At 34.4% G+C, this 24,898-nt stretch overlaps 1 protein-coding gene across 8 annotated transcripts in view; it reads right to left on the bottom strand.

The window, feature by feature from the left end:
- The window catches only part of chb (CLIP-associating protein), a 106,969-nt gene extending 83,974 nt beyond the window's left edge, over positions 1 to 22,995 (bottom strand). For 5 of the 8 annotated variants that reach the window (XM_089648079.1, XM_089648081.1, XM_089648080.1 and 2 more), the window contains exons 1-3: positions 22,861 to 22,995; positions 17,668 to 17,996; positions 1,705 to 1,908 (exon numbers count right to left, since the gene is read on the bottom strand). In XM_089648079.1, the coding sequence (XP_089504205.1) occupies positions 1,705 to 1,896 (192 nt within the window). In that variant the 5' untranslated portion in view covers positions 1,897 to 1,908; positions 17,668 to 17,996; positions 22,861 to 22,995. Of the gene's footprint in view, positions 1 to 1,704; positions 1,909 to 17,667; positions 17,997 to 22,108; positions 22,237 to 22,860 lie in introns of those variants that run through there. The other 3 variants (XM_089648073.1, XM_089648072.1, XM_089648074.1) reach the window with 3 other exon arrangements.
- Between the last annotated feature and the right edge of the window lie 1,903 nt (positions 22,996 to 24,898).

Genomic DNA, 24,898 nt, shown 5'->3' on the forward strand with positions numbered 1-24,898 from the left:
CTGATTGTACCTTCCACTCTGTATGCGTGTACTTTATTATTATTAGTTGTAGGATTATTTAACATTATCCAACTATCAAAAGTAAGTTTTTAGATTCTCACGGCCAAAAGCATTTATGTTGTTTGTTTTTGGGGTGTTATGCCGTGTTGCGCTAACTCCTTCTTTAGCCTTCTTTAAAGAAGGAGTTAGCGCAACACGGCATAACACCCCAAAAACAAACAACATAAACTATCAAAAGTCTTTAAAATATTTTTAGTGATTTTGTATTAACAATGCAAATGCAAAAAATGATGAAGAATTATGTATCTATATGTCACTGTAACTCGCACATACTCATCAACAGTTTACCATATTTTTACATTTGCTTACCTAGTTACACGGTTTCATGATAACTCCTCAAAATGACAATTCAACACACCTATAAAAAGTGCTATAAAGTTAAGAAAAGTGATGAAACAAAAACTAGGTTAAATATTTACATATGTAATATGCACCCTAGTAATACATACTCACTTTGATTGTACACATATATATAATTTGAATAACTTCTTATACATATATATTTTTTTATTTCTTTATGTTTCAATATTTTGATGTAATACCCACACATAAATTATCAACAGTTATTTCTTTGATTGAATATATATATTTTTTTATTGTATACTACATATATTCTCTTAAACTCTATACCCCTTATTTTCTTTTAAATTATATACTTTTTATACTTATTTTAATTTCTTCTATATTTCATACCTACTTGATTTATTATTTTTATGTTCTGTATATAACCACCAAAACGCGGGCATGTGCCTAGGCTTGATGGTCTAAACATACCAAATAATAGTAATAACACTATGTCACTGAATAAATAAAAAAAATGGTATTCATTTCTACAACATTGTTATTTGGATTAAAAAAATCATCAGAGCAGCCTGTTCTGATTTAGTTAAATATATTTAAGTACGCATAATGCATTTAGTGACTAGTACTTTATTTAGCTATAAAGAAAGCATGACGAAATAGGTAAATTAGGAGTTCGAATTCAGTTTTCACAAAAATGTCATTTAAGGCGACATAAAACTCTAAAAACGAGGGTTTGCTCGACGCTCGCATTTTAATTATTTCTGATGAACGGATTACTAAAATCTCTAATGTTTCTAGAGGGATCCCTACGGATGATGTAAGTTATTTATATTTAAGACTAGCTGTACCCCGCCACGCGTAGCTGTGGCCCAGTCTGTCTGTGCAGATAAAGAAAAAAATAGCGCGTGTTGCTTTTCTTATCGAAGCGATTAGTCCTCCCACCAGAATAGAACGAGGGGAAGAAGATGAGATGAGGAACGAGGAACGCGATGTTAATTATTTACTATTACGGACAGCACAGCTGTCGTATGTAACATGCCGATAAATAAATATAAACAAACACCCTGTAAAACTAGTTGCCGTGTGCCCTGTACAGAATAATTATATCATTTTATAAGATTGTTTGTCAGTGCTGACTGCCTACTCAATTCGCGAAATGATTACATTTTATATTGAAACCATTCCGGGAATGATGATGAATAATACAGAATAGTATTGCAATAAGAACCCGCGCGTAAAAGGTCTCCGGTCGAGCGTTGAAGCTCGCCTGTTGGATGTTAAAAGAAAGAAAGGGTTTGTACTGGAGCGGTAATGCGAGTATGAAAATATGCATGGACCGACCTTGAAGTTGCCGCCGTTGATCCAGGGCAGCAGGCCGTCCACGAACTGTCCGAGGTCCTCGCACAGCAGCCCGTTGGCCGGGTTGGCCAGGAAGGCGAGCAAGTCGTCTCCGAGCAGCTGGCGCGCGCGCGGGTCGGGCCGCGCCAGCAGGGGCGCGAATCCGTCCAGCGTCGCCGGCCGCGTGTACGCCATCGCGCAGGGAGACTGCAACAAAAAGGGTTAACCACTTGTTATAAAAATAATGATACAGATAGAGAAGAAGCTGAAAGAGATGTCAACAAAGGGATGGTGTGTGATCTTTTCCTGCGAGTCTAGAGCTCCAAGTCCTGTGGACCTTATCAATTCCGCCAGTTCGTGCCAGTTCATACATCGTGAGGTCACAACGGCTGTGGGAGTACCTTATTTTATTGATGGAGGACCATATTTTACTAGGCAGTGAAACTGCAGGCTATCTCTCAGTGGGGTCAGGTATATAGGTAATCCAAGGGAGGATACTGTGGGGGTAGCATTAGGCATTGGCGATAAAGACCGATCAAATCAAATTAATGAATTGTTACGCGTATAAATCAATATCTGGAATTCCACAAGGAACTACATTGGGGTCACTGATGTTTTAATACGGCTGTAATAACCAAAGGTTGCCAGTTGTAATAAATACAACGGAGGGAGTTGGCAATAAAGACCAAAAATATCAAAAAATGTATATTGTAAAGTGCTTATTCAACCTAAACTCTGCCCTGTAGATCTCCTAAAGGTCCTACAAAGGGACTCCCAAGATTGACTGCGATAAAAAGCATTCCAGTAAGATCTCTAATGAGGTAATGAGAATATACCGATAAGAGGAACACAGCCTAATGTTTGAAAATAATGTATCTAATAATGGGTGAGCACAAAATGTGTGTGGTGATAATGGTATGTGGGAGGCTATTTTCAATGCCGGAAAGAGGGCATTACGCGACTAATGGTTATGATAAAAGTACGTTTTATGACCAAAGGAAGTAATTGCATAATGGCCAAGAGACATGGGAGGCGACAACAACTTTACTGTAGACAGGTTATTTTAGACTTTAAGAACTGACGCCCAGGAATGTAGTCAAAATATAGTTACACAAAAGACGTAAACCACTTTTTTCATTTTATTATAGATAGCACGTCAATAGAAGTAGTCATCATCGTCATCATGGAGTTACATTACATGTTAGGATTTAGCCTGTTCCACGAGTAATTTCAAACGCTGACGATCTCCCGTCTATTCTTTTCCAATCCTTGGGAATGACCATTCGTCTCCAAATCTTGTTCACTTCTTCCTCGGTATGTCTCTGGATCGCTTCCACTGGGACACACGTGGCTATCCCATCGCAGTCTGAGACATTCAGAATCTTACGACAGCTCTATAATCGATTAGATGCTCAAGTTCACGATTCATTTTCTAGCAAATTATCCTGCGTTCAAAGTCTCCAACTTGATATCTTAATATTGTCTTGGGTACCACTTCTCACAACGTGGGTTTAATTTTAGCTTTGCATGAATAGTTATCTTATTATACCCGACTTTTTCTACCATATAAATATCTCTAAACACTCCTGGCACTAATAACAAAAAACTTTGATTTTTTTAGCGATATCGGTCGACTACTTTTCGAGATTTGCCAGCACAAACACACGCAGGCTGAAATTTCATATATTAATATTAGAAACCAGTTAGAATTTAACTCAACCATTTGGGATGCATCTCTCTAAATACTTTTGATCAATATTATGAACCCCAGAAGTCCCCTAGAGGTAGTGATGGGTAAATTCCAAGGAATTTATTTTAGGGGAATTTTAATTTAAATGGTTAATTTTAGGGAAATATTAATTTGAATGGTGAAATCCTAATGAGCTTCTCTCCTACAACAAATTTTAATTATGTTTATTAATGCTGAGGGTAGAACTTTTTGAATTTTTGGAAAATACCGAATAAATAAATACACTGCCATTCGAGTTATTTACTATACAGAATTGCGTCTCTTGTGACGTCACGAGACACGATAATATACGCATTACCCAAGTTCACTTTGAAGGCACAAAACTTCGTAATTTTTGGAGATATCGAACAACTAATTTTACTGTCGTCATTACCTCTAATTGAATCTACATTTTCATCAAAAAAGACAACCTATTTCAGAATAAATTTCTTAATGAAATAAATAAATTAAATTAATTAGTTCGGGGAGTATTCCCGGGTGCACATTACAGGCACTACTCACAGGTATGGAAAGCGATTTTACGTTTAAGAGAAAATGTGTTTATTCTTGGTATGTCTTATATCGTCAGGTAATAGGAATTTAAAAAAATAGGAAGAAAAAAATAAATTTACAAACAGAGCTAGACAATCTATAAACCCTCGATTTCAAGCACAAAAGTGGTTTTTTATTTATTTTGTAAACAATTTTAAAAGAAAGCAAAAAAGTTAATAAAGGGAAACTGTTACAGATAATCTTAGCAATAATATTGTATTTTTTAAAGTTGTTTCTTTTAATTATTTCTAATAAAAAGATATACTTTTTATTGATTTACATTTATATTTTTATTGAGTAATTAAATTTTTTATTTGTATTCTACTCAAGGGAAACGATAGGAAAACCTTCAATTTATCTAAAGCATATTTTTTGCTATTCATAATGTTAAACCAATGCGTTATAAAGATTAATCGAAAATAACATATACAAGTTAGTTATCAGGCAGGTAATACCTGTTGTTCTTGAGGGATCTCCTGCCCACTGCGTGCTAACTATGTAATAGGTTATTTTCACAAACCATGAATACCGTTCAAAATGTGTGGAAGATTTAAAGTTTATTTTTCAGATTCTGATCATTGTACTAAAAATGTGTAATTTGAATATTTTCAATCATAATTATTGATTTTAAAATCTTTGTTAAATCGAACTTTCCGAAACGGTTCCAACTGGCTACAACGTCATTGTGACATTTAAAACGCCACTGGCTGCTAAGACGACTGGCACCAACGTTGCCCTGCGTGGCGTAAAGGCCGCCATTTTCACACATTTTCAAATATGGCAACTTCCCAAGGGCGTCACAGTTGAAAAAAGTTTGGGAAGCCCTGTTCTAGTGGATACCCCGCGATGCTTCGCTATTGCTAATGTCTTTCTTGGGCGCCACTGACTTGTTCCACCATTCACTACTGTCTGTATATCACAATGTTACTGTTAAAAAACTACATTACATCGAGTCAGTATCTCATTATGGTGCAGAGATACAAATGTTAAATATTCTTCGGGCGCCACTGACTTCTTCCACCATTCACTACTGTCTGTATATCACAATGTTACTGTTAAAAAACTACATTACATCGAGTCAGTATCTCATTATGGTGCAGAGATACAAATGTTAAATATTCTTCGGGCGCCACTGACTTCTTCCACCATTCACTACTGTCTGTATATCACAATGTTACTGTTAAAAAACTACATTACATCGAGTCAGTATCTCATTATGGTGCAGAGATACAAATGTTAAATATTCTTCGGGCGCCACTGACTTCTTCCACCATTCACTACTGTCTGTATATCACAATGTTACTGTTAAAAAACTACATTACATCGAGTCAGTATCTCATTATGGTGCAGAGATACAAATGTTAAATATTCTTCGGGCGCCACTGACTTCTTCCACCATTCACTACTGTCTGTATATCACAATGTTACTGTTAAAAAACTACATTACATCGAGTCAGTATCTCATTATGGTGCAGAGATACAAATGTTAAATATTCTTCGGGCGTCCCCGACTTCTTCTACAATTTAAATATCTCTAAACACTCCTGGCACTAATAACAACAAACTTTTAAAATTTTAGCGATATCGGTCGACTACTTTTCGAAATTTGCGATCACAAACATACGCAGGCTGAAATTTCATATATAGATTAGAAACCAGTTAGAATTTAATTCAACTATTTGGAATGCATTCCTCTAAATAATATTAAATAAAGTCGATATCCTCGTTTGTCTGTTTGTTCGCTTAGTTCTTCGAAACTACGCAACGGATTTTGATAGGGTTTTCCCTATCATTTAGAAAATTTCTTCCGGAAGGTTTATTATTTAATACATGCATATTATATTTATAGAAAATAGAGAGAAGTCTATGTTTATTGTAGAATTCACAACCTCAAAATTTGACTCCAAATAATTCATCACCCCGAACAACGCCGGGTACACGTCATCTAGTTATAATATAAGACTTTGTCCTGCCACAGACCGCCTTCTATGTAGGGAAGTTAAAAATCGTGGTATGTATTTTTGGTTGAGAATTCTAATCTATCCTTTATTTCAAGCTGGAACCAACTATACAGATTCACAAAATTTCATTGAAATCGGTTGTGCAGTTTCGGAGATCAGCTAGCACGAACACAGTGACACGTGATTTTTATATGTTAAGATAATATATAGATGTCACCTGTGACATGGTAAAAACATGTTAAAAAAGCAAAACGTGCTTTTGTTTCTCTATCTGCACAGGCTGACTGAGCCACGGCAACGCGTGGCGGGGCACAGCTAGTTCAGAGAATAAAAAATTAGGATTATTTAGCAGTGTAGTTAACTCTGTCAGTACAGAGCGAGACAGATAGGTGACACAGCTATAAATACGAATGTAGTAGGTAGATCCCTCTCACACATCCCAGCTCTTGGAAAGTTAAGAGGAAGCTACATTTTTTATTTTATTTTATTTAATATTTGTATGTTTTTTACAATAAATATACAATTTATACATGTTATACAGTGTTATAAAGGTAAATAATAATAGCTTTTCCTCACCATAAAGAGACGAGGCTCTTGTGTTTGGTGAGTGAATCCTAGCTCAATTATATGGAATCATGTAAGTAAGTAAATACTATTGTATTTGCAAAACCAAAGGGATAAGTAAGAAATAGGCAAGATTTATCAATAATTCAGTTTCAAGATTTGAATGAAATAATAATAATAGTAAGATATCGACTTTTATAGTAGTTTTAGGTAATTTTTTAATTTTATTTTAAATTCCTGAATATCTTCAATATTTTTTAGATATAATGGAAGGATGTTAAAATATGTTATACCTAGATAGAGATAGGTATTTTGTGTGTGCTTTGTATTAAGTTTTGGGATTTTGATAGTTTTTTGATATCTTGCCGATGAATTGAATTGTAAGTTATTTAACTGTATTTCTTTATAAATTTGTAGAATTGAATATTTTTTATATACATATACATATTGTATATTGTCTATTGTGGGTACATTTAATATTGAAAAGAGAATCTCAGTAGAAAATTTGGATGGTTTTTTCAATATTACTTTAATTATCAATCTTTGAACTATTTTAAGTGGATTTAATATATTGTTATAAATTCCTCCCCAGCCAATAATACCATATTGTAATATAGATTGTACAATTGCATAGTACACTCTTTTTAGGTTTTCTAGTCTAAGAATATTTCTTAGACTAGAAAAGTCTTATAATTCTTTTTTTTTTTTTTTTTTTTTAAAAGAAAGACAAACATTCCATATATAAATACATTTTCTAATTCTTTTGACAAGTTCACAAATTTGTTTTTTCCATTTAAAATGTTGATCTATATATATACCAAGATATTTAATTTCAGAAGTTAGACTAAGTATAGCACATTCTTGATTGCAATTATTTCTGTTACATTTAAGTTGATGTATTATAATTTTTAATTCTTGTATTGATTTAAATTTGTTGATAGAGAATGGGATACATTTTGTTTTTTCAGTATTTAATGAGAGGAGGTTTTTATCGAACCAATTTTTCAGTATATTAATGTCAGTATTTGCTAAGTTATTAACATTATTCCAATCAGTACCTTCAATTATTATGACAGTGTCATCAGCATAAGATATTATTTTTCCATTTAATCTTTGATTGAATATGTCATTTACATAAATGATAAACAATAACGGTCCCAGGACTGTACCTTCAGGTATGCCGAAGTGACTTGTTTTTTGTTGACTAAGTACATCGTTGATTTTTACGACTTGAGGGGATTATATGCATTATAGCATTTTGGCATTACATGCCAAAAATGTGTATATTCTTGGTATACCTTGTATCGTAGGTAATAGGCATTACAATCGCTTGACAAACGGAGTCTAGAAACGTTCCATTTCAAGCAAAAAACTGTTTTTTATTTATTTTCTAAATAATTTTATAAGAAAGCCAAAAAGTTAATCAAGTCAAACTGTTACAGATAATCTTAGGTATAATACTGTATTTATTAAAAGTTGTTTCCTTTTTGCGTTCAAAAATTTCTATTGAAAAAAAATTTTTTTTTTAGTTTGCATTTATATTTTTTATTGAGTAATTTATTTTTTTATTTGTATTCTACTCAAGCGAAGCGATAGGAAAACCTTCAATTTATCTGAAGTATATTTTTTGGTATTCATAATGTACACCAATTCGTCATAAAGATTAATCAAAATAGTGATTTGGCATTAAGCTTCGCCTTAAGACTAATCCGTAATCTTGTAATCGGTTTAATCAGAGTAATAATCTCGAAGTATTACTTGAAGTCTACCTTGATCATATAAATAACCATAGAATAATACAACAGATATCCTTTTGTTTATTGCCGGCAAAATGTTCAGTTTCATAGGGTCGAACTCATTCAAACTCGATCAACCTCTATTTAGATTGTCTTTCAAAAGTAACGAACTGATACAAATAACAAATCAATAAACTTTCTCCGATAACTTGGCCGTTAAAATGCACCGCTACTGCACCGTTAAGATTGCATTCCACTGCAGATTTAAACCGAGCAAAACAGTAAGCACTAAGCGGCGTGCAATTCGCTTATCTGTCTGATAATCAAACCCGCAATAAGCATATGCACAAGGGGTCACACCGACACCGTTGCAGTCGCGACTGAACGATAGATGCAATACGTAACTTACTTATTATTTACACGAGTGTATTTGTGTGCTGGCTGAATTGTGTTGATGATTGTATTGATACGGATGAACTGATGTTAATTAATCGATTAATCATAGATAAATGAGAGCCAGTGTGGGCATCAAACAATCTATTGAGACTAGTGATATTCTAGTTTAAACGAATCAAACTAATCCCAGTGAGAGCTCGTACGGACGCCATCGACGTTCATCCTCTTGATTCTCATGGGTTTGAAAACGAAAAGACAGAACATCTCCCACTGGGACGTAAAACTATAATCTAACTCAATGATTCGAACGATTATTACCAAAACGTCATTTTGGACATCTTCAAAAATACTAATAATTAGACAGACACATAACCGAAATTATTTCGGTTAGAACTCGGGTTTGTTTTGAATTTAAGTTTCATTTTTAAAATTGTGGCGGTAGTTTAAAGAATTTAGACAAGCGATAAAGTACCCACAATATAATATTTTTAACAGAAAATTATTTCAACTAAAATTTTCAAAATTGGAACTGATTGTCGAGAATTCAGACTACCTCGTAATTTCTCGCTGGTCTGCGGCCTGCGCTGGTATTAAATAAGAACAAATGTTGAACGAATTACGTACGTAGAAAATAATTAATAATTTATTCATTTTAAACATCGTCATGCCCTTTACAGTTAACTAACTAACCATCACGCCGTTCACATTTGCGTCATATATTATTCTTACGCTCCTTTCTTCGTTGCATCTTTCATCGTCGGATCTCCACATTTCTCACACGATCGAGAAATGATTTTACCACACATACGCCTCATAGATCTCATGTCTACAGCATTCAGTATACTTTCATCCTTCCTCGCGTATCAGGGTAGGTACCAGCACTCCAATGTAGACTGTTAGCTTCGCTTCTTTTGAATTTTTTTGTTTTGTTGTCGTGCCATGTCTTCCTCGGGCGTCCCCGACTTCTGCTACCATTCGCACTTGCATCGTTTATCCTCCTTTCTTCGCTCATTCGCTCTACATGCCCAAACCATCTAGGCGTCCCTGTCTTGATCTTACTCATTACACTTACATCAACCTTGCACTCTTTGCGGATCTCTACATTCCTCTTACGATCATACATGGTTTTACCACACATACGCCTCAGGGATCTCATTTCAACAGCATTCAATCTACTCTCATCCTTTATCTGCCAGTTCCATGCCTCACTTCCATACATCAGGGTAGGTACCAGAACTCCATCGTGGACTGCTAACTTCGCTTCTTTGGACATTTTTTTGTTGGCGCCAACTGCGTTCAGTCCTCCATTGAAATGGAGTTACCTGCATTTAAAACTTCCCATATACACAAACTCGTCCACCTGCTCCAAGTATTCATCATTCACAACTAATTGCACACTGTTTTCGTACTTTATCTTTCAAACACCATGACATTAGACTTACTTAGAAGTTTTTCAGCCTAAAAAAAAAACAACCCTAAATCAGTCTCTTGGGCAACATTTCTGAATTAAACTGAAATGGTTAAATATTATATGAATTAATCGAATTATATTTCTCACCAACCGATCATTATAGTAGTCCCAGAGAAAGGTTTTACGTGACTCATCGTTCTAGAATCTTCTCTGTCTTTTGTCGTTTTCATCTCTCTTTTACTGTTTTAATGGTGTTTCGAAACTAATGCACTCGAAAGAATTTCAATCGATCATTATTTGAAAATGGGTAAAACATGCAGATTATGCTCATCACTAATATCAACAAAATAAATCCTGCGAATCATGCGAAATAATTCAAAATATTATGTAGGTACAAAATTGCTATTTTCGGGGGAATTCATCATTACAGACATTTCGAAGATCTTTGTCCTATTCATAACTAGCTTGGATGGGGGATACTACAACTAACGAATAAAACATTTCGAATAACGAATAAAAAAACGTATTACTGGGTACTATTATATATCCATTGATTTGCAAACTTCAAACATATTAGACAGCTGCTGTTACATTTATAACATTACTAGCCGACGGGTACCCGGCGTTGCTAGGGGATATCCTTAGGAGATAAGACATACACCATCTAGGACTTTTCTGTAGGCCTATTTAAGATATACAATTCCGTAGTACATCATTTTCATGTATCTCATAAGGTTTAGCCAGCCTTAGCAATGAAAGCGCCCGATTATATTATTTACGACTTGATTACAGAACATCGACTTCTCTCTACTTTTAACTTTTTATGCATGTATAAAGCTTCCGGAAGAAATTCTGTAAATGATAGTGAAAACCCTATAAAAATCTGTTGCGTAGTTTAGAAGAACTAAGCGCACAAACAAACACGCGGATAGCGACTTTGTTTTATACTATTTAGAGATGAACATATGCAATTCCCACAAGGTGACAAAAGGGATTGAAACACCAGATTTGTTTTACCATATATATATATTTTTTTTAATTTTATTTCATTTAAACGCCCATAGGGCTTTTACATATAATAATGTACATCTTTATTTTTTTAGTTATACATTTTATATAAAAAAAAAATACATATAGATTACATATAAAAATGTCAGATTTAGCAAAATATAGGTTACATAAAATATAAGAGTTTAAAAAATTAGGTATGGATAGAGTGCAAATAAGTGCGACAAAAAATATAAAATTTGCCAAAATCCTCCAAATCAACGATAATGTTAATAAGAAGGTATAAAATTAGTTGATAACAATAATTTACAAAGTATGTAAAAATAGTTCGCACATATTCCGTTTAAAGTTGGCCAAGTTCAAATTATTGTCAAATACATTTATATTATTTAAGTATTTGTTACCAAGACTGTGTAAACGTTGTATTGGAGAGTGAAAACTATAGTTGGAATGAGATGTATGTATGTAAAATGTTGATATTTGCCTAGTTGTTCGTGTAGGTATGTGTAGATTTATTAAATGCAGGAGTTCACAACAATCGAATTTAGAGTTCAATAATTTTAATAAAAAGGTTAGGTCGTTTATTTTTCTTCTGTTTTCTAATGTCGGAATATTTAAATGATTCAATAATGACTGGTAATTTATGTGTTCTAAAGGGATGTTAAGTTTAAAATTGACGAAGCGTAGAAATTTTCTTTGAATTCTTTCAACATTATGAATATGTACATTATAGAAGGGTGACCAAACTATGGAGTTATGTTCTATCAGGCTTCTAACAAGGGATATGTACAATAGTTTTATGATTTGTAAAGATTTAAAGTTTTTAATTGTTCTTAATATAAAACCTAATGTTTTCATACCCTTATTCACAGTTTGTTGAATGTGGGCCGTAAAGTCTAGTTTCTCATCCATTATTATGCCAAGATCTCGCATTTCCTTTACTCTTTCTAAATTTGTTTTATTTATTGAATAGCCAAAAAATTGTGATGTTTTTTTTCTGGAAAAGGTCAAAATTTTGCATTTTTCTACATTTAAATATAAATTGTTTTGTGAACACCACTTATTTAGCATGTCTATATTAGATTGAAGAACTTGACAGTCGTTTAATGAGGTTATTTCTTTATATAATTTAATATCGTCGGCGAATAGCAGTACATTGACATTTTCAAAGCAGTTGACTATGTCATTTATAAAAACAATAAATAAAATTGGGCCAAGATGACTACCTTGCGGTACGCCACTAGTGGCCAAAAATGGTTTAGATAAAAAAGATTTTATTTTAACAAGTAAAGTTCTACCATATATGTAGCTACTTAACCAGCTTAACATATTTGCTCTGATTCCTATAGCATGAAGTTTTTGGATCAGTACTTTGTGAGACACTTTATCAAAGGCTTTCGAAAAATCAGTATATATACAGTCAACTTGTTTATTTTTAGAAAAAGACTCCAATATATAGTTTTGAAACAGTAGTAAATTTGTTGTAGTTGATCTACCTCTAATGAAGCCATGTTGTTTGTCATTTATTAATTTTGTTAGTGTAGGATATATTTCTTCCAAAACTAAAGATTCAAAGATTTTGGGTAATACAGATTGTATGCATATTGGTCGATAGTTTGAAATGTCAGTCTCGTCACCTTTTTTAAATATTGGAATAATATAGCTGGATTTCCAGTAGACGGGAAAATATCCAGAGGATAGTAGGTGGTTAAATAAAATGGTTAGTGGTTTAGACAATACGGAGGAGCACTGTTTTAGGAAAATTGGCGGGATGGTGTCCGGGCCTGCAGACTTGTTTATGTCTAAGGAATTTAATTTTTTTTTGCAAGATTCTTCGGTGATGTAGCAGTCTGTTAAATGTGTGGTTTTTTTGAATGTGTATGAAGGAATATTTTCTTCTAGTGTTTCATCATCATAAACATTTTTAAAGAAGTCAGAAAAAAGTTTTACAATGTCTTGCGTATTGTTGGCGTATTTGTCGTCCATGTGCATTTCTGGAGGATAGTCTGTGCTGTCGTTGTTTATTTTTTTAATAAATTTCCAGAGATTGTTCGAGTTTAAGGCTGTGTTCTCGATAGAATTTATATATGTTTTATAACAGATTTTAGAGAGATCTTTGCATTTTTTCCTACTTTCACTGAAATTTGTATAGTCGATTTTCTTCAGAGTTTTTTTGAATTTTTTATGAAGTATTTTTTTTTGTTGTAGTGAGGCTATTAGTTCTGATGAGAAGTAAGTTGGATATGCATATCGCGTTGATAATATTATTTTACGCGAAGGAACGGCTGTTTACGCGAATCATTTGAATACAGCAAATAAATTATGCGCTAAGTACCAGAGATTGGAAATACAGAGAAATAGGATTTTGAAAGAAAAAATAATTGGTGCTTCAAATAATGTTACGGTATATATGTGCAGATCTTTCGTTTTAACTTCAGCGATTGTGGAAGCAAGGTAAATAATTCAGGCCAGTGAAATTGCAGCATCTTCGTTGTGAGGCTGGTCACATTTGGTCACTACACAGTTGGATTCAATTGTGATCTCTCATCACATATAAGGTGATCGAGTAGTTACGAACCTGTGCTACAATTCGAATCCCGATGCGCGAAAGTAAATTTCATTTGGTAATTTGTGATATTTCACAGTTCTTTCATTTTAAATTATATGCAGTAAATTTGTGATATTTCACAGTTCATTCATTTTAAATTATATACCAAGGCTGCCCAACCCCAGGCCCGCGTGAACCATTTTCAAAAAACCCGCCAATCCGCCAATTTGAAAAAGTGTCGCGGGCCCGCGGTAAAACAAACAATGCAGCTTGCGCGCGGTCACCAGTATTGCCAACGAAGGCGTACTTTTTAAACAAAAATACACCGGTTTTTGATATAATATTTTTTGCGGGGAGCACTCATTTTGAATTTTTTTTGTGGGGAATTATGTTTGGGATTATGGAATTGGGTAGTTTTTTTTTTTGACCTTTCAATCGCTGAATGGACAGAGTCTACCTCCAGGTGAGTGTGACCACGTAATAAAAATTTATGATGAATGATCTTGAGGTTTTTAATTTTTTGTAAAACCAGCCATACGTAGGATATGGCTATTGTTATATTTCTATTTTGACCTGCACAGTTGTCAGACCATACGGTTATTTCTTCAACATTATCCCCCATATCGCTGTATATGTATCCACTTTAAGAGGCAAGAAGCTACTTCATTTGCCCCTTGTTTTCCATCCCTATATAGTCCATTCAGTAGTATAATGATGAGGTAAGGTAAATAAATAAATAAATAAGTGACATGGTCAAGTCTTCAATAATAATATCACCACCCATGTTTCCATTATCAGTCTCTTCAGAACAATTCTGTTTCTTGAGCCTCGTCATCCATTCATACACGGAAATACTCTTTTTCATCATTATTTATTGGATTCCATACTAATGTATGACAGCTCCGAGCACTGGGATTGCTGTATTTAGTTCCACAGAAAACATAGAAATTAGAGGCAGAAGGACGCAAAATGGACTTGAGTCTACATTCGAATGTTTACTTCCATGGAAAGCGTAGTAATGTTAGAGGCAGAAAGATGCAAGTCCAATGTACATCTTTATGCTTCTACGATGTAATGGTTCTTGCATCCTTATATATTTTTGAAAATACCATAAATATTCAAAATAGGGCTTGCATCTTTCTGCCACTAATGAACATGATAATTTACTCCATGTCTTCATCAAAAACTCATTTCTTCAAATTTTGGACTTGCATCCGTATGCTTCTCGGGTAGAGATATTTGCAGCACGTTCCTGAGTGGTGGATACTTTCAGTATCGCCCTAGTGAAAGACCATTATTTAACATCGAAAAGTTGCTTGAAATCGCTTTAGCCGAGTTTGGTGACCGGATCGGAATAGCCAGGCACTTCCCACCTTCTTCTTCTCCATCCCCACTAGATAAAGCTGGAAAAAATTATTGAGTTGGAAAGAACTGAAGGACGTTATAAATTTATGATACATATTTAATTTTTTATAACCCGTTTTACTTTCAGTACAAAAAATCTGGCAAAAAAAATGTCTGCTAAAATCAAAATATACATGTAATGTCAAACACAGTGGAACTGTAGAATATGGCTACAAGATTGAATAGGATTGAAAATGGTGCCATTATATACTGTTGTTATTGTAAAACAAAAAGTGTATTTTTTTACCAAAAGTACAATAATTTATTGTACATAATATGAGTGTTATATGAATGATGTTCCTGAAATACATGAATTTATTAATCTGGGGAAAGGTCTAAATAACTCCCGCAACCACTCAGGCCATAGGCCTAGTTTCTACTCTGAATATAAGTCTTTCACCTGAGCGTTACTGAGAGCATCTATTACTCACGATAGAATGTACCATTCCAGCCAGGGGCATTGTTGTCCCGGTGAGACCGGTACACCAGGGGGGCACCGATTTGTTAGGACATGGAACCCTTGCTCAGAGGAGAGGAAGGATGTTGGAGTTCAATCGACCTGTATACGTGGCAACCTAATAAGCCAATATTGGAATTTAGGATTGGCAGAAATAAAGGAATTGATAAAGAGTTTTTTTCCCTCACATCTTCCTTATTCTTGCCTTGCCGCTTTTTGACTCTTCACGGTTCTTCTTGACTCTTCTTGCATCTTCTCACCCCTTCTTGTCATTCTCGGTTCTTCTTAACTCTTGTCTCTTTTTGGCACGCCTTGACTTTTCTTGAATATTCTATCCCCTTCATAGCTCAAAAGGCTACTTACTCTTGGCTCGTCGAGGTTCTTCTTGGCTTTTCTTAGCTCACTTTGACTTCGCCTGCCTCTCTTGCTTCTTCTCGTCTCTTCTTGGCTCTTCCAGACTTTCTTGCTTCTTTGTGGTTTATCTTGCTTCCTCTCGCTTCTTCTTGACACTTATTTGTGGTTTTTCTTGCTTCCTCTCGCTTCTTCTTGACACTTATTTGTGGTTTTTCTTGCTTCCTCTCGCTTCTTCTTGACACTTATTTGTGGTTTTTCTTGCTTCCTCTCGCTTCTTCTTGACACTTATTTGATATCCTAGTCTCTTCCTTGTCATTCTGCCCTCTCTTTGTCTTTTTTGACTCTCCATCTCTTGCTACTTCTCCCCCTTACTTCTCCGTTCCTCGTTTTGGCTCTTGTTGTGAGAGTATCTATTACTCACGCCAAAATAAAGATCCTTGAATTTATGTGAAAGGAGCAAAAAGTAAATGCAATGATAGGTTATGTTTGCGTCCTATCCTCGCTGCCAGAAAATAATGTTGCAATCTAAACTAAAAACATCAACGGTCTAGTCTAGATTGGCTAAAACAAATCTATAAGCGGACCAAAGAAATTTTATTATATTTTTTACTTTACCAACATCATAAAGCTACTAATAACATTTCAACTTTTCCGTAACAGAAATCATGACTATTTTTGCTAGCAAAATGACACGGTCGCGTGTTAGTACCTTGCGAAAACTGTTTTTATATAGTTTTTTATATACAACCTGCCATCCATTCTTTCTGCCAAAACTATTACTCAAATAGACCAGAGGCACGAACCGCCACTAGTCAAGGTCATAGGAATTAGTTCATTATAAAAAAGTAGGTTGTTTACTTACATAAGAAAATGATTTAAATTAGTAGTAATTAGAGCAAATTAAAAGAAATAAAAATATTATAAGTAGAAATGTACCCCTTTCAACACAAACCAACATTTAAAAAAATATTAACCCCACCCAAGAATGTCGCCCAGGAAAGTCGTGTGAAGTATCATCAAAAAAAAAAGAAGGGAAGAAGTTAAGTGTCTTGGAGAGTCCCATTTTGTAGGAGGGTTGATGATATTAGTTCGTAGGAACTCCATTAAAATACCAGTAGAACAAACACAGCATTCCCAAATGACATCTATAGTCTATGTACAAAATATTGCAATTCGTTTGATGATAGGGGAATGGAATGAGAGGGGTTTTTGCAGGTTGCTAAATCTAGGGGCTCCGGACCAAAGGTGGCCAACACTGAACCCCAAGTAGCTGACGACGATGATGCTAGCAAAGTAAAGGATATCTGGAGAAAAACAAGGCAGCGGGCAAATAAAATCATACAAAAATATATAAACTAACGAAAGATACTCTCAGTAAGAATTCACCAATCAGAATAAACCGTAACTTACTTGCAATGGCTTGTTTATTGATCAGATCTGAATTCTCAAATATTTCATGACCCGATACCAACATTTCTTTCAGCATCACAACATTCCCCAGGTGGGAACGTGGTAGTCCGATTGGCTACGGACAGTTGGTAATTTTGTTCAGTATCACATATAAAAGAGGAACCCCATATGTTCCTACCTCACACAACTTCATATTAGTCTTGGTCCATTGGAGACGTAGACATAACTTCTAGTTCAGATTTCAACAGCCTTACAACTGAACGTTGTTCTTATGACCGATAGCCCAGAGGGTAGGACGATTAGCAGTCAGTCGTATTGAGTTCAATATGAATCTGGGTATGTCGTGAAGCTGCGGGAAGTGGGAGGTAAAAGGAGATTGAAAGTACCTGATTAATTGGATCATCTCAAAAAAAAAAATATATATATATATACTCACTTATTCCAAAAGTTTGGATCTGTCGCTATGTATCAGCGAGTTGTGAGGTCTGTCGGGATAATATCTTCAACATATCTCCTTTCATGTTCCTATAGGAAGGCACAACACTTAACTCTCATCACTTCAGCACCAGCAAGCGTCACTTTTACTGATAAATAATAACCATTCACAACAATAATAACGCTGATAACTTGACAACACTTGTTACACTCACAATTTATTTAATAATAGGTTTTTCTTATTTAGCGTTCAATATTATTTTTACTTTGTTATTATTAATTTATTATTAGTAAGTTAATCTTTCGGTTCGGTTCTTTCGGAAATTAGATCTGAAATTACAATTAAACATAGAATTCAATTTTTAATTAGAACAACTTTTTTTTAATAACTTTCGAAGGTTATACCCACCAATGTAAATATATCATTGAAGAATATAATACTAATAAATCTAAACGAAACATGAAACAGAACAAGACAGGGAAAAATAAAAAGATAACAGTCTCAACTGGGAATCGAACCCGGTATCTCTGTCTATTATCTATCGGATCTAATTTTATTATTCAATTATATAAATTACATTGATGGATATAACCTTCAAAAGTTATTAAAGAAAAGTTGTTTCAATAAAAATTGAATTTTCATTTAGACTTTTGTAAAAAGTCAATAGGTCATATAAATAAAAATTGGATAGTGTTTATCCGAGACACTATCTAGGTTACAAAAAATTCTTTAGAACTCTGTAATCATTCAAAAAGGTAGCTGCCAAAATATGGGAAAAAATAGTTGCAAGATAATATTGTTAATTCTGAATTGGACAAAAATGATGTATAATAATTAGGTGCCAATGGTCGAGTGATTAAAGACGTTGCCCCGGTAACACAGAGATCCTGGGTTTGATTCCCAGTCGAGACCGTTAACTTTTTTATATTTTTTTGTTTCATGTTTCATTCGATTTAGTAGTATTATCTTTTCATTAAAACGTATAATTATTTAGTGAGTTAGAAGTGTATAAATCCGTAGGTCAGAATCAGAAAGATTAATCTTGTTCATTACCAAATCTGAAGGATAAAAGAGAGAATACGTTACGGGATTTAGGCGGGGATCGAATAAGAAACCGGACGATCAGAGAAGGGCTTAACATCAATATATCTCGACAAATTGCAATTGAGGCGGTTTGGGTGGGATTCCAGAAGGAAGACATCCAATGGGCTGTCTCAGACTAAGTTGAGATATGCAACTCTATAGGTTGTGCGAGGAGAGACTGGGCCTACTATGGACAAAGTAGCCCAGGACAGGGACACCAGGTGGCATTGGGTTGATGCGATTTGGGCCCCTGACCCAAAAATGACAAGGGGAAGATGAGAGATGGACTGTTCAAATGTCAAACATTCAAAATGGTGCTGATCAACAACTTGAAGGCCATCAAAAGTGACGAGAGTTTTAAACATTTCAAGCTAAGAGGCATGCTCATATATCTAGCGAAGTGTTATAATATGAACCAAATAATGAAGACCGAAATAACGGATAAAGACTACATAAAGAAGGATCAGGGCCGACCCTGAACAAACGGCGCAGCTCCTCATGCAAGTAAAATTAGTGCACCCGTTGTCAAAACCTGTAGCCTGCCAGCAAGTAGTAGGTAGGTAATCAATAATATTTGTAATTTTATGTAGCGCCGTTTATTTGAAAAATAATCTCAAGGGCGTTGTGTTGGATGTAAGGTATTATGAGCGCCTTGGCAAATCGGCACCTGGATTGGACTGCTCCAATTGCGCTCACATAGAAAAGGTCCCGAGAAGAATTCAACGCATAAATACCAGAAAGCTTGCAAAATCTAAAAACAGTCGTAGATACAATCCACTCCCAACAAATACAAGTAACAGAATGTAAGAAATTAAATTACAAGTCAGAACATGAAACATTTTAGTCTAACCTCTCTGCCTACCCTCACTTTGATTATAATTATAGCACAGTCATTGCCCTCAACTGAAATTGTACAGAACTTTGTCACACAGGCTTTCTCATGGTCGCCTGTGACTAACCTAACCACCCACATTTGAATGATTATTGAATTAATTAATCTGTGTAATTAAACCATGTAATGAATAATTTTTATTTATTTTGTCCTCGGATATAAATAAAATGTATTTTGAAATGTGAACGAAGCGAGAGAAAAGAAAAATTTTCAATTTATGAAGAAATAATGATTTTTTTCACACATTCAGTAGAAAGAAAGATAATCTAATTTCATTACTTATATTATATAGTTTTGTCTTGAGACACATTATTTTAAACTATCAAGTCATTTCACTGCAGAGGTCAGCACAAAGTCACACAAGTGTATTGGCACATAATCATTTTACTTCATTCATATTCATACTTTGTCTCATAGTCTTTCCGACTCTTGACATGGCCAACTCAAGTGTTTGATTCACTTAATAGAACTGTACTGAACCGTTCCTGTCCACCTGTCATTCATAATATTCTCTTAAACTCCTTTCTCCGTCAAACCATCTAAGCTCTCTTTTTTTTATTTGAGTTTATTTTGGAAACATACAGTTAATTAATTTTACATTTAATATTTTGAATATAAAATAAATCAGTTAGGTTCCATTTACAACCTTTTGCTTATGGTTACAGATTAGGAAGCAAGTAGATATTAAAAGTAAAAAAATTGTGAAAAGAATAGACGAACAATAAATAAATAATTGTTTTGATTTAAGTACATTGTAAGATAAATTTAATTTGAAATGTTTCAAGGTTACAGTGGAAAATATCAATATCTCTTAGGGTATTTATTGAAAGATTTCAGATACGTCCGAATTAAGACTTCTGGGCGCATTTCTACTTGAAATGTTGTACATAAAATAAGGTTTTCGATCTGGTATTGTGTTCAGTCCTAACAGAGCTGATGAGTCAATGAGTTAGTTCACCTTTCTTATACAGAAACAATATGTAAATTTTTTTTCTTTCTAAATCTTCATTCATCGTCAATGGAATCTTTTCATCACTAGCATCAGAACTCTAACCTCACTTTCTTTGACAACTTTGTAATAGATATTAATTCATTCAGCCCTCTATAAATTGAAATTCCCATCTTCAGCTTTCACTCATCCTTATGAACCTCCTCATCTTTCGCAAACATACTTGCTAAGTAAACAAACTTGTCGATTAGCGACAAGAATTCCCCGTTCACAGTAACTGTATCACAAGGTGTTCTTTTTTTCAAATATCATGACTTGTGTAGCAAAAAGAAAATAAACAATTTCATACTAGAAAACTACACTACCAGGTCTACTAAATAACGAAATTGTTATATGATTTCACGATCAGCCTGTGATACAATTAATCGACGGTCGGACAGTTGTTAATGAATTGCAAGTTCAAAATTAACAAACTCTTCTTTAATTAGGATAACAATAATATAAAAATGTTACAAAAGCGTGGAAATCCCCAAGTAATGTAGGGTACGCCTCTATTTTACAACAGTTTTTTTATTTTATTTGGTTTTACACCCAGCTGGGGGGTTATTCTCTTAATAGTATAAGATAAAGTCGCTATCCGCGTCTGTCTGTTTGTGGGCTTAGTTTTTCTAAGCTACGCATCAGCTTTTGATAGGGTTTCCACTATCATTTCGAGAAGTTCTTCCGGAAGGTTTATATATATATATAATACATGCATATTATGTTTGTAGAAAGTAGAGAAAAGTCTCCGAACAACGCCGGGTACATATCAGCTAGTAGATTATAAGAACTGAAGGTTGTCGGCAAAGGAACTTAACTTTGCACAGGAAGTTCACATATAAGACAATGAAACAAAAAAAGATGACCCTTTGATATGGTCTTATCTTGAACATAACACGAGGAACGAAAAATACAAGATTACCCGACTGAAAATCGACGGAATGATTGGTAGAAGACTTATTTAAGGAAAACGCCACATCTCATGGTTTAAAAACTATGTGACTCTTACGAGTCCAATTCCGTGGAGTTCCGTAGTTACGGAGCTGCAGCCTTCATGGTGAAGATTGCTCGTATGATAGCCAACCTCCAATACGAGAGATTATAAGAATCACTGTTCTTTGGATAACACAAATATAAGTAAACCAAAAATTGTGTTAAAGTTCATTGTTCACTTCAAACTTAAACTGACATCACTAAGAACTGGATATTATTTTAAAGCCCTAAAATTTTAAATGGATTTCAACAAGTTGATATCTCAACCGAACATAGGTAACTTTCTTTTCAGGTTATGTGTGGTTACGTGAAATAAATAATAATAAGAAGTTATTTACTTGGATATAAATAAGGTCATATTATCGGGATCCGAAATTGTTCAGGATTAAAAGAATAGGTAACGTAAATTTTTGTTATTTGAACTAGCACTATTCATTTTTATCTTTGAAGTGATAGTGAATACGGTAATAGCGCAATTCACAAACCTAGATTGGACAGAAGGCTGGATTCAAAATTTGCATAAAGTGACATCATGGATTGATCAAACATTGAGAAATTAAACCGGAGAAAGATAAACACGTTAGAAAAATGGTCGTTGCGCCGTGTTTCGAAGGTTTTCTGCGTAAGTCCGCGGAAGAATAACGCGGTAATTGAAAGACACAAGGTGAAAAAATGAAGGTAATTCGCACCGGCCAGGCATTACGTCAACTTAGGAGATTGGCAGAAAATACTACACTACGTGAGATGACAATACGGGAAACTCTCATCAATTCGGTTAAACTCCTCGGTCTCACTTTTTTGCAACGCAGTCTAGCGGAGCGAAAGAGAACTAATAAGACGATCGTAGAAAATAAAATACATAATCTAATTAAACATCGAGTGATTTTGTGGTTCTATTTTACGCCGCTAGGATCTCTGCGGTTCTGATGTTTAATTTTATGAAATATGTTCCTTGTTTGGCAGTGAACAACTGTCAAAATAGGAATTGCGCTGGGAACCAAGGCCAAACCACCGATGTAAACGTAAATATTGCTCTAAACGCGAAATTACATCGTCAATTACGATTTGGGAGATGTTTCCTACACATTGGCACAAAGTAACATACTGTTATTAGCACGCGCGAAACAAAAGACGTTAGAATAAAAACATTTGCTAATAAAAGTGGGCAGGAACTTCCATTTTGAGAATCGCCATATAACGAGGACGACACACCCGCAGTAATAAAATAAATACGTACGCACTCGAATCACTTACACATCAACTCGCGCGAGGGTTTTATACCCGACGTTATGGATATTTTAGCGAAAAATCGTATTCAGAAACAACACGGGGTGATTTCGGCGAGACGGGCAGCCTTCATTTTGAAAAATGTACAAGCAAAAGCGCAAGCGCGAAATAAAAATTAGTCACGTGACTCAGTATTTAGGTACTTACGCCAAAACTCTGTTTATGGCAACAATTGATTTTTAACCCTTTCGTTCAGCCTCATGATTTTGACGTTTATCAAACATAATTTGGAAATTAGAGACAACATCGACAATTTTTGGGACAATATCCTTCCTGGAATTAGTTTATTAAAACTTTCGATAGTATTCTCTGTTATAAATTGTTTTCTTGGTACAATATTTTATGAAAATTACTTATATAAGGTGTTGTCGGCGTTATCACAACACTATTATATTGAAAGTTTTCTCTATTTTTTGTGTTTTCGATCAAGGTTGGTTATCGATATTTTTAGTATGACTAAATATTTAGATAAGTATCAAATAAACATGCAGTTCTTTTATTTAAAACAATATATCCGATAAGCCTTTCGTTGTGTTTTCCACCTTGAAAATTAATATTAAATCACTTTTATTGGCAATTTTTTTTCAGTATTCATGACGCAAGGCAAATAGGGTGACTCTCTTTTAAAATTATTTATTTAAACGAATTTAAAATATAAGACTTTGTAATTTTTACTTTGAATGTAGAGAAATGACGTTCGATGCTTTTGTAGTTTTTGTAAATAAACTATTTTTTTACAATTCAAAAGCCATCTAAATATATGTATAACATTACCTATTTGAATATCTTGGGTAAAATTCGGTTTATGGGAGTCACTCGAATAACCGAAATTGAACTTGATTTAGACTAATTTAGGGCTGGGGAATCCGAATCTGTAAGAATTAGGTGGGGGTCGGCACTATTAACTGAGTTATAGGGTTATACATAGAAACCATGTTTTATTTATCAATTATGACATAAGAAAATCAAATTAATGACTATTTAATAGTCTCACATTTCAGAAGTGCCAACCAAAAAATAAAAAGTGTTGCCATATAATAATAATACCAATGCATGGAAAATTCAGAAAATCGTTCCGCAGCCGAACTGTTGAACTCAAGAACAAGTCGTAGAAGCGACCCGTTCTCATGTGACAAATGTCAACCATGTACATATGTTCAACGCGCGTTTGGCGCGTTTCCTGAGTATGCACCGGAGCCGAAGGAACCAATGACGCTAGTTCCTCGGAGCATCTTCCATTGTAAATATTGACTCTTGAGAAGATTGCTTCCGTTGAAATAGACTAGATTGTCATTTCGATCCCATTTAGGCGTAATCAGACATTATTGGGTCTTTGAAATATTAAATTCAACTAGGTTATTCATATCTCAGGAGGAGACCCTCTCGAGATAACTTTTTATTTTCCCCTTCAAAGCTCTCCGAGCTATTGGAGTTTGTATATCTTTTGGGGGCTTGTCAAACAAAAATCTGCCATGGAGTGTATATATATGTCTACGCGTTCAATCAAAATACATAGACATTAGACATAGCAAACACCCGTCGTGAGTGGTTTATTTATGCTCCCGCCAATGGAAAATGGGAAGTCTCGATTTATTGTCAATCGCAGCATGTGCCTCAGGAAGCTATTAATAGTTAACAACTGTCAATCGCATCAATGCGTAAATTGACGTAGTGTTGACAATCTATATTGATCGTCTCCGGGCGCTTTACACCAATTAATAATTTTATACAGATTTCGAGACCACTCCAAATATTCTCCAAATATTACAATGTACAAGGAAAACAAGCAGTATTGAATAAGATATATACCAATATATACGCTGAACCGTATCTGTCAATATAATAATATATATTATAATGTATAAAAACCAATGAACGTTTATAATAAATGTGCCATTCTGGCTATAATTTTTAAATATTCAAGTAAGAACTGCAAACTTAATACACAAAAAAAATATTTTTAAAACGATCGGCCGCCATGTTTTGTT

This window comes from Hesperophylax consimilis, chromosome 27, assembly GCF_061612785.1.
Source record: "Hesperophylax consimilis isolate HC1 chromosome 27, BYU_Hcon_1.0, whole genome shotgun sequence".
NCBI lineage: Eukaryota > Metazoa > Arthropoda > Insecta > Trichoptera > Limnephilidae > Hesperophylax > Hesperophylax consimilis.